This window comes from Bos indicus x Bos taurus, chromosome 11 (genome assembly GCF_003369695.1).
Source record: "Bos indicus x Bos taurus breed Angus x Brahman F1 hybrid chromosome 11, Bos_hybrid_MaternalHap_v2.0, whole genome shotgun sequence".
NCBI lineage: Eukaryota > Metazoa > Chordata > Mammalia > Artiodactyla > Bovidae > Bos > Bos indicus x Bos taurus.
In genome coordinates, this window is record NC_040086.1 from 47768189 (window position 1) to 47779215 (window position 11027).

Consider the following 11027-nt stretch of genomic DNA (forward strand, 5'->3'; position numbering starts at 1 on the left):
GAATCATCACCAAATCATCCCCTGCCTCCAGTCGGTGGAAAACTTGTCTTCCACCAAACTGGTCCCTGATGTCAAAAAGTTTGGGGATCGCTGCACTGTGGGATGCAAAGTGGGAAGACCCGGAAGAAATGAGAGAGGGGACCCACTATGGGGTGGAAGGTTTCAGGACAGCAGCAGACAAAAAAGGAAGGGGCCAAGGGTGTATCAGGTTCAGACAGGAAGAACCATCTCCACCCAGGCTGACACATGTGCCTGCCAAGCACCCAGAGCCAGAATGAGATTCAGATTCCAAGGCTTGGGAGCTGGCCAGGGGCTGAAACAGAAGCGCATTTCAGCATGGGGAGCCCACAGTTCAGATCATCAGTGGCGCTAGTGAAAAAGAATCTGCCTGCCAACACAGGAGACACAAGAGACCCGGGGTTTGATCCCTGGCTTGGGAAGATTCCCCTGCAGTAGGAAATGGCAACCCGCTGGCAGTATTCTTACCTGGAAAATGCCACGGGCAGAGGAGCCTGGCAGGCTACCGTCCATGGGGTCGCAGAGTCGGACACGACTGAGAGCACCATCAGTCGTGCGTTATGGGCATGTAGTGGGGGGTGAATAGGAAAGACCAGGGCAGGGGCCTGGGCAGGAGGCTGGGCAGAACCAGCACTCAGAGGCTCCAAGCCAAGGCAGGGCTGAGCTTCCACGCAGACCTGCAGGTCACCAGGAGGCTTCAAGAGTGACACCATCACATTCCCTTTTGGAGAATACTGTTCACAGCAGTGTGGTTGGGGGACTGGCCAGAACAGGGGCTAGTGTGGAGGCTGCTGCAGTGGCCTCGAAGGAATGAGGCTGTGGTGGCCAGGTTTAACTGCTGAGGAAAGAGCACGAGGAGCAGAAAATCACAAGCCCCACACACTGCTTGACCGGCTGACTGGTGGAAGTCTCCTCAATGGAAGGAAGAAGGTCTTTTCCTCTGTGGGCACCCGGATTCCCCTGTCCGAGTTCCCCAGACGTTGGCCAGTCACTAACTCCTCTTAGTCTCAGCCCTCAGGGCCCAATTCGCAGGGATCTAAAGCCCCAAGTTGTCGGTGCCAGGGCCACTTTGAATGAGGTCGAAGGAAGTGGACATTTCTCTTGCCTTCCTGCTTGCTCACCCTCCCTTCTAGAAATCTCTCATTTCTATGTTCTGCCTCTGTCACACCCACAAGAGAGCCCTTCCAAGGGCCACGTCCAACCATCCTTGTCCTAGTTCTCCACCCGGCCAGATTGCCTCGACGGCCCCCATTCACGGACCCCCACACGCCCACCCCTCTCTGGGCTGGCGGGTAACAACCGCGAAAAGGAGGGCGACTCTTTTCTCCGCGGGGTTTCAAGTGACATCACATCCTCCGAATGCGAAATTGGGCTCGGCGGCCGGTCGAAGGGCGAAACTTCCCGCGGCCCGGTCGGTGATCCACCGGCTCCTGCGCGCCTCGGAGTTTCAGCGGCGGGGAGAGCGCCATGGCCTCACTCTTGACCGCCCTGATCCTGCCGCTGGCCCTGCTGCTGCTCGGTGAGTTGGCGACCCCTGGGGGAAGCGGGGGCGGGGCTGGCATGGGATGGGGGGGTCGGGGGGGTGGTGCGGCACGAGGCTCCCGGCTCAGTCTCGCTGCCCGTGTCCCGCAGATGCCGCCAAGGTCCTCGGGTCGCTCTCGTTCCGGATGTCGCCGACGCAGAAGGAGACCAGACTGGGCGAGAAGGTGGAGCTGCAATGCGAGTTGCTGCAGTCCGGCATGGCGACAGGGTGCTCCTGGCTCCGCCACATACCCGGGGACGACCCCAGACCCACCTTCCTAATGTACCTCTCCGCCCAACGGGTCAAGCTAGCCGAGGGACTGGACCCCAGACACATTTCCGGCGCCAGGGTCTCCGGCACCAAATTCCAGCTCACCCTGAGCAGCTTCCTCCAGGAGGACCAAGGCTACTATTTTTGCTCGGTCGTGAGCAACTCGATACTGTACTTCAGTAACTTCGTGCCTGTCTTCTTGCCAGGTTCGGGCGCCCCGGGTGGGCTTTGGGTTTCACGTCTGAGTCCGTTTTTCACACGGACACCGCTACGTTCGAGTCTCTTGGGGTTCGAGCCTCTGGGGGCTACTTAGATACTGTTCCCAATTCACAGAGGAGAAAACTGAGGCTAGGGTGTGACTGGGTAGTAATTCAAGGTGACTTTTTAGGTCTGGTTGATCTGGGCTCGAGTTCCGGGCTAGTATGATCCTTGGCAAGTTATTGCACTTCAATTATCTGAGCTTCCCTCTGCTGGTCAGTAGAAGGCGGGTGTCCCACCGTCCCACCCCCGCCTCCTCCAAGCCCTCGAGGTTTCTGGTGGGGCCCTGGAAGGAGGCCGGGCGGAGGGGCACGGGCCTCTGTGTTCATGTCCAAGGCACCCAGTGCACTCAGACGACCAGGTGGTCTTTCAGCATCTCCCTGCGCTGAGCGCCGAGCTCCGCTGAGCCTCTACGGCTCCTCCAGTGGCTAATCCGAAGGATTCGCGGCCACAGCTTCAACGCGGCCCCTAACCACTTCTCCGTTGCTCCCGTAGCGAAGCCGGCCACCACGCCGGCCATGCGGCCATCCACGCGGGCGCCCACCAGCGCGCCGCAGACTAGGTCGGTCTCTCCGCGATCAGAGGTGTGCCGGACCTCGGCGGGCAGCGCAGGTGAGGCGGACGCGGCAAAGGCCCTCGCCGGGGCCCCACTGATCTTCCTAGCAGCCCAAGCGGTGGGGAAACTAGAGCCGGAACCGGGAAAGGGACATGCCCGCTTCAGCGGGGTGGGATACGGTCGCGGGGCGGGGTGGGGGGGGTAGGTTTCCCAGGGTCGGAGGGGGATCCCGAGCCTTCTCCTAAATGTCCGCGTCTTCTGTGTCGTCAGTGGACACGAGCCGGCTGGACTTCGCCTGCAATATCTACATCTGGGCTCCCTTGGTCGGGACCTGCGGCGTCCTTCTCCTGTCATTGGTCATCACAGGCATCTGCTACCGCCGTAAGTCCTGAGGAATCGCGCGGGAAGACAGCCCGATTTTTGCAGCGCTTTGGTCTAGGCCGCCCTTGCGGGCAGTTCAGTTGGGTTCGGATTTCTGGAACTTTGAGCTGCACCGCAGGGCCAGGCACTGCCTATGTCTTTCCTGGAGAGAGTACGCGGGGAAAACCCCTTCTCTTTCCACACCCCGGGAAGTTTTTAGGAAGGCAGAGCCCCATCCCCGGAGCGGCAGCGGCAGGGGTGGGTGTTACACCCGCAAAGCCCGCAGGTCTGGGCTTATTACAAATGCCTGGGATGGAGGCAGGGTGGGGCCCGGCTGTGGCCCGGGGACCAGTGCCCAGGAAGCCCGGGTCAAAACCACTACAGGCAGTGGTTTATCCTTGGCCCCCTTCTTGTGAGCCCCCACCCCAATTTGGATCCTACTGCAGGTGGCCGTACTAACCCACGTTCACCCACGTCTGTATTTGCAATGCTTTTTAAATTGATGTAAAGAGGGGTGGGAAAGAAGACCTCACCTCAGTTCTCAAGAGTTAAATGCTACTTACTGCATAGCACTATATTCAATATCTTGTAATTATCTATAAGGGAAAAGAACCTGAAATATTTATTTACATATATATATATATATATATATATATATATATATATACACATATACATATATATGTATATGTGTTATTCCCTCAGTCACATCCGACTCTTTGGGACCCCATGGATTGTAGCCCACCAGGCTCCTCTGTCCATGGAATTTCCCAGGCAAGAATACTACAGTGGGTTGTCATTTCCTCCTCTAGCAGATCTTCCTGACCCAGGAATCAAACCTGGATCTCCTGCATTGCAGGCAGATTCTTTATCACCTGAGCCACCAGGGAAGCCCCATATATTTACATATATATATATATTTACACATATAAAAACTGAATCACTTTACTATACATCTGAATCTAACACAATACTGTAAATCAACTATACTTCAATTTTTTACTTTTAGTAATAATTATTAAAACCATAAAATGTAAATATATTATGCTTTATAGCTTGTGTTTTAGTAACTTAATCTTCTTTTCAGTGTCAATCATTATTATGCACTGTCATTTTACAAGTTTACTTTATTATGATGTATTTTTTCCAAATATTTACTTATTTGGCTGTGCTGGGTTTAGCTGCAGCACGTGGGATCTTTTATTAATAGTTTTAGCATGTAGGATCTAGTTCCCTGATCAAGGATCAAACCCTGACCCTCTGCATTGGCAGTGTGGAGTCCAATACACCTGACCACCAAACACCTATGATGTATTTTTTATAATGTTGATGTAGTTATTGTTTGCTTTGAAAAAAATAGTCATAGCCACACTAGAAAAAACTTATAATCCTAAATAAACAGGAAAAGTGAAGCAGAAATCATGTTTGGAACTGTTGGTCATGGTGAGATAATCATTTTACCCCTTCTTTTTCCTTAACCAGGGAACCGAAGACGTGTCTGCAAATGTCCCAGGTGAGTCTCTTATAATCTCTGGACCTGCTCATCCCAGGGAGCAGATGGTGGGGATCTTTTCCAGACAGAGGCCATGGCAACAGGGTCCTGAGGTCCAGGGAGTTACAATGTGTCTGAACAGATGCAGGCAGAAGGGTGACACTGGGGAGGACATGGAGGTGAAGCTGGACTAATGGAAAGAGCAGTGTGATTTCAGGAAATGTCCATCTTATTTGACCTAACCTGAAGTATTCCCCCACTTAATCCTATATCCATGAGTGCTCAGTCATGTCTGACTCTTTGCAACCCCGTGGACACCCACCAGACTCCTCTGTCCCTGGGATTCTCCAGGCAAGAACACTGGAGTGGGTTGCCATTTCCTCCTCCAGGGCATCTTCCTGACCCAGGGCTTGAACACACTTCTCTTTTGTCTTCTGCATTGGCAGGCAGATTCTTTACTACTGCACCATCTGGGAAGCCCCCAAAGACCTGAGGTTCTTTTATCTGCATGATTCCGTCTGAATCTTGTTGTCTTCCTTTCTTTCATAAATATTGATTTCTTTCTTTTAAAGTTTTTATTTATTTGGCTGCACTGGGTCTTCATTGTGGTGCACAGGATCTTTAGCAGCGCATGTGAACTCTTAGCTGCAAGCATGTGGGATCTAGTTCCCTGACCAGGGATCAATCCTGGGCTCCCTGCATTGGGAGCACAGAGTCTTAGCCATTGGACTATTAAGGAAGTCTGAGTCTTGTTGTTTTCTTAAGAAAACTTTTTTTATTTTCCCATTGGTTTGGTCTAGCTTTTTGGGGTGGGAGGGGAGAGTCAGTTTTATCACCTGAACCAAATATCACTTGATTAAAAAAAAAATGGCCTTAGTTGCTCATTTCCCTGTGGCAACTCAGGGCCTTGATTTACTGCCAAGGACTGGAAGGGGAAGAAGGGGAAGTCAGGGATAGAGGCAAAGAACTACCTGGCAGTTCAAGTGACTCCCTCATCCAATTCCAGCCCATGATCATTCTGACATGATCAGGAAAAGACATAAGTGAAAAATGGTGTCTGAAAGAGAGGCCTCAGTCTCCTTTCTCCTTCCAGCTTAGTCTGAGGCAGCACTGCCCTAACATCTAGCAAGTGCCCTCGCTAGCCCAGCACAGTGATGGGAGTCACACCCAGGGAATTCCTTATGCTCACAGCAACCCAATAGGGGAACATCACAGTGCCATCTCACAGATTACTGGCTCAGAGATCAGGAAATCTAGTCAAGGTGGCAGAGTCATGCTTACACGTTAGCTATCAACAGTGCTGTTATTTAGTTGCTCAGTTGTGTCCAACTCTTTGCGACCACGTGGACTATAGCCCACCAGACTCCTTTGTCCATGGGATTTCCCAGGCAAGAATACTGGAGTGGGTTGCCTTTTCCTTCTCCGGAGGATCTTCCTGACCCAGAAATTGAACCCGCATCTGCTGTTTGGCTGGTGGATTCTTTACCACTGATCCACCCATCAATAATATTGGGTTGGCCAAAAAGTTCATTTAAGTTTATCCCAAAACCCAAATGAACTTTCTGGCCAACTCAATCATAACAACCTTAAAGTTTACCAGTGCTTTATATATCTGAATATATATAAAGTTTTTAAGTTTCAAGTTTCATAACAACCTTTAAAGTAGTCAGTGTGGTTACCATTTTATAGATGAGGAAACTGAGGCTTAGGACCTTTAGTGACTCGTCTGAGGCCATACTGCTAGCAAGCAGGAGAGTTACAACTTCTGTTCAAAGCCCAGGCTCCTCTCTGTGGTTGGGGGCCAGGGCAGAGAGGGTTAACGATAACCAACTCTATTCACCAATTCCTTTCAGTAGATGAAAATGTTTCAAGTTTTATACCTGAGGTTTGCATTTCACACTCCTTGATATTTCTCTGCAGAAACTCAAGTTCAGTGTCTTATACATTGTTATTTTTTAACAATGGAAATGTAATGAATTTCCAATGCATATACTAAAGGTGATATACCAATGGATACCCTTTAAGAGCAGAGAAGGATTTTTTAGCAGTTTCAATATTGGAAAGTTTTTGGAGGAGAATCATCCGTTATCTCTATCTTTTCTGAAATTTTGAAATGAGTGAGAATAAAACTCTGTCCCAAAATACAAAACCATGCAGATTAAAACTATGAGAAATTCACACACCTGAGTTAATAAGCTCAGTGATGACCAAGGGCAGCTCAGCTTCAACCCAGATGTTTTGGAGGATGGTGTGTGCAGACATGACACTCACGATGAATCAGCCCGTTTAGAAGGTGCTAGCCCAGTAGTGAATTAACACATCAAATTTGGGTTATCAAAGGGAATTTTAGGTAAAGTAGCTCTACTTGACTGACAGACGGTGGTTCATTCACATCCTCCCCTATCGCTGTGATCCTCTCAAGGGCTGAGAATCAACTCAGATGATGGCTTGGTTATCAGCTTGCTTCTCACACCTCCATGGGGACCTTGACAAAGTCCCCAAGAAGCTAGACTAACTGGCTTCAGATGCTGCCTCCAACCCCTCCTAGCTACGTGACCTTGGGCACATTCTCCAGCTTCTCATCTCAAGATGGCACAAGGAAAGTTCTTGGCAGGGTTGCTGAGGTCCTTCACCTAGTCCCATGCTGGTGGCCTGAGGACAAGTCCTCAGACCACCCTGAAGGCTGGGAAGCTGGTGGAGGTGTGTGTGGGTAGACATGAGTGGATGCTGCATCAAATTTCAGGGGCTCTTGCTGCACTGACAGTCACCCACCTCTCTTTCAGGCCTGTGGTCCGACAAGGAGGCAAGCCCAACCTTTCAGAGAAATATGTCTAACATGGCGATGGGCCCCGTGTGACAGCCACTACAAGACTTCGCACTGAGAACTCTCCTGAGATCCTTCCCTTTTGATTTCTCCCTGCTTCCTTCCTTCTCGTTATTATTATTTTTCATGGGGGTGGGGTGGGAAGAGTTACTTTTTCTTTATTATTTACTTTGATACAAAACAAGACACTCATGTCTAAGGCATACCACAAGGGTTATCATGCTGTTGTGCTCCCATACTCGGGTAGAGGGCGGGCAGGCCAGAGCTACCGCAAGCTCTATTCTCAGAACCTGGCTGTGAGAACTGGTGGGGGCCTCGGCACCCACTCAGCCCCAACTTCTCCTCCACCCATTTTACAAAAGAGGACGCTGAGGCCCAGAGATGGGGAACAGCTGGATCAGAGTCCTAGCAGGGCTCCACACAACTGAGATCTTTCTTCTGGAGGCCTCTGTCTCAGCGTGGGGAGCTGGATCTCAAGCCTCAGAGAACTAGTTATTTCTGAAGCATCTGTGATAGACCCATGACTGCACCCAGAGCCTCGATGAGGTAATGAAATAGGACAAGAAAACTTGACAGAGTTCTGTGATACTGCTGAACAGGATCAGATTATTTTTTTATAATCAAGCATGAAATGATACAGATAATAGGAATTCTTCCAATGAAGTGGAAGGAGTGAACTGAATGATGGAAAATGAGCAACCTGACCTCTGAAGAAAATCTCTGGGAAATCCCAGCCTGGAGATGGTTCTCCCAGCCCTTGTGTTGCAGAAGGACCCATGAAAGAGGAGAGGCCACCCTCTGCAAGCATGATTTGAGTGTTAGGAAAGTTGAATGGAGTTCAAGTCTCTCTAAACATTGAGATTCCGTATTCAAACATGCTCCTGGGTTATCGGTGAGTTTTTATAGTTTGTAAAGGGAGAATTGTGACCGAGCAGCTGGCACAGGCCCTGGCCACCCCAGGCTAGCAGCTGAGGGGATGTGCAGACACTGGTGAGGAGGCTACGAGCCCAGCTGCAGCCCTACAAGGCATTTCCTTTCTTACTGTGTTCTGCAAAAAATGCATGCTCACTGGGAGAAAAAATGTAGCTAAGGTAGTAAGAATCATCCGTAATTCTTTACCTCAGGGATAATCCATTGTTAATATTATGGGCTACATTCTTCCTGATTATTTTCTGTGCCTACATATAAAATATATAATTTTTAAAAATGGGATTGCACTATGCTTTTATAAATGGCTTTAATAAACAAACATTTATGGCTTACTTCTTAATAGCAAAGTCGTATTTCATTTTTGGTTGTGCCATTATTTAACCATGACTTGATATTTCATTGTTTCCAATCTTCCACTACTGTAATAACAAATACTACTAAAAAGTTGCAGACATCTTGAGGACAAATACCTGAAATTCTTGGGTCACTGCCCACTTTCACCTCAGACTCCCCATTTTCACATCAATCAAAATCAATTCGTCTCTTCTTGTATCATCTTCCTTCATTTTGTTCTTCCTTGGTAACAGATGAGTTGCTACTCCTCTCGTAATAAATCACAAACTCTTCATTTTGTCCTTCAGGTGAAATAGACATACGGAAAAGTGCACAAACTGTAAGCGTACAATTCCAAGTCATTATTCAATGAACTCTCACATAGCCGGCACCACATCGGAAACAGAACTTCCCCTGCCCTCTAGAAATGGCCTTCCACAGCCTTAATTTTAAAAAGCAGTCTACTTTTAGAGAACAAAAATCTAGAGGAAAAAGTATCATCAGTGTGGGAAAGCAGAAGAGAAACTGGGAAGGTTTCTTCAAGACAAAATCTGGCTCTGACCCCTCCTCCCAAACCCATCAAGCTAACCAGAATGGGGATGGAGGGGGCGCACCCCAGGGACAGAGGCCTAGCTTGGAGAGGGTTGCAGGCTCTGGGCTGTCTCTGTGTTTCCTGAAAGAGGTGAGGAGGAGCATTCCTCAAAGGGAGGGACAGTAAAAGGGCCACATTCTTTCTGGGCTACATTCTTCTACATTTTTTCTCCAACCTGCAGCTCAGGTGTGAGCAACTGGGAGCCATGAGGCTCCAGAAAGGATTAAATACTCCCTGATTTTTTTTTCATATCCCCCACGAAAGGGCTGGGCTTCCCTGATGACTCAGGCAGTAAGGAATCTATGCCTGGTGGGCTACAGTGCTTGGGATCGCAAAGGTCAGCACGACTGAGCAACTGACACACACATGAAAGGACTTCTTCACTCAACACAAATAAAATGGTAAAACAACAATTTGGAGATTAAAAATATTAACACAGGAAAAAGCAAGCCTTAGAACTGGCCCTCGAGACCAGGAAGAAAATAGAGCAGCAGTGTACAGAGCAGGAGGCCTAAGGCACGCCAGGGGTGGGCTGTGAATCTAGGCTCAGGGCTCACGGAGACCACAGACATCCAGCCTGCTCGTTCTACACATGCAGGAGGACCGACAGTTCAGAGCCGGAGGCCTCAGTCCCAACAGTCTCTTTTTTTTTTTTACTTGCCGATCTGTAGCCTGAAGCACTGGTTTTTACCAATTTTCCTATGTGAAAGATGCCCACAGCACATTTTTGGACCCCGAAAAACAGGAACTTAGAGAAATCACTTATGTACTAGGCAGTAAGCTTGGTTCAGCTGGCCAGAATCCAGTTTCAACATTTAATAAGGATGCATTCTCTTATCAAGACCATAGTCTAATTGTTGAAGAAAAAGAGAAATTGGTTGTTTCTTTTTTCCAGCTTTTAAACTGCTTTAAGAGAGCCCACCCTACGGAAATCCCCTGTGACACTTCAACAAGTGGGTCACAGAGAACTTTCTCTCTCTCTTTTTTTAACCAGCAAGAAGCTGCCCCTCCTTTCTGCACTGGGCCTGTGTGCAAATCTTTTCTGCACATGATTTTACAATAGCCAATTTTACGACAGCCATGATTTTACAAGCTATTCCTAAAAGCAGACTTGAACCGTTCTTCTCCACCAAAGGGAACTGCAGGAGGCCTCAATTACCAGAGATTAGGTTAAATGCAGAGGCACTGAAAGCAGTTTCTTGGCTGTGCTAGAAATTAACTGTGCATTCTCCAGCAAATGACAATGCCTCGATACCTGTTTCCTCACTTGTAAAATGGGGGTAACAATAGTCCCTATCTCAAAAGGTTGTTGGAAAGAATATATGTATCTTTTTCAGAGCCTAGAACAGCTTCTGGAATACAGTAACAAACGTGTCCTGAAAAAATGAACGTGTACTAAACTTGTCAAAATTACTGTTGTACCAGTTACACTCTGAACACAGCCACTCGTGTCTGATTCTTCTAATTTCTCTTATATCCATAAAAGGGGTACACAATAGTCCTTCCTGAGGGGTCCATGTACTATGCATACAAAGGGATCTCTGTCATACACATCGCACAAGAGCTCAGTCTCAGATGGACACGGCCTCGAACTGCGTGATGAGAAGCTCCCTTCAGCCTGGCATCCTGAGAGCCACACCCTTTCTGTGTGGCAAGAGTCTTATCATCCTTGAAACAGTGTAGTTTTCAAGACATTTCCCTCTGCAGTTATAAGCTGTAGTGAGCATATGCTTCATTTACTTCCAAAGAAGCAGAAACAGCTGGCTTATAGCACATGCTTTGTTTCATGTGATGACCTACACTCATTTTCAGTTCAGTTCAGTCGCTCAGTCGTGTCCGACTCTTTGAGACCCCATGAATTGCAGCATGCCA

The 11027-nt window shown here is 48.6% G+C and overlaps 1 protein-coding gene across 1 annotated transcript; it reads left to right on the forward strand.

The window, feature by feature from the left end:
* Nucleotides 1–665: 665 nt before the first annotated feature.
* On the forward strand, nt 666–8577 carry CD8A (CD8a molecule). Its single transcript, XM_027555494.1, has 6 exons — nt 666–1537; nt 1651–2016; nt 2564–2680; nt 2895–3005; nt 4467–4497; nt 7260–8577. The coding sequence occupies exons 1-6, from the start codon at nt 1486–1488 to the stop codon at nt 7309–7311; spliced, it is 729 nt and encodes a 242-aa protein (XP_027411295.1). The 5' UTR covers nt 666–1485; the 3' UTR covers nt 7312–8577.
* The last annotated feature ends 2450 nt before the right edge of the window (nt 8578–11027 follow it).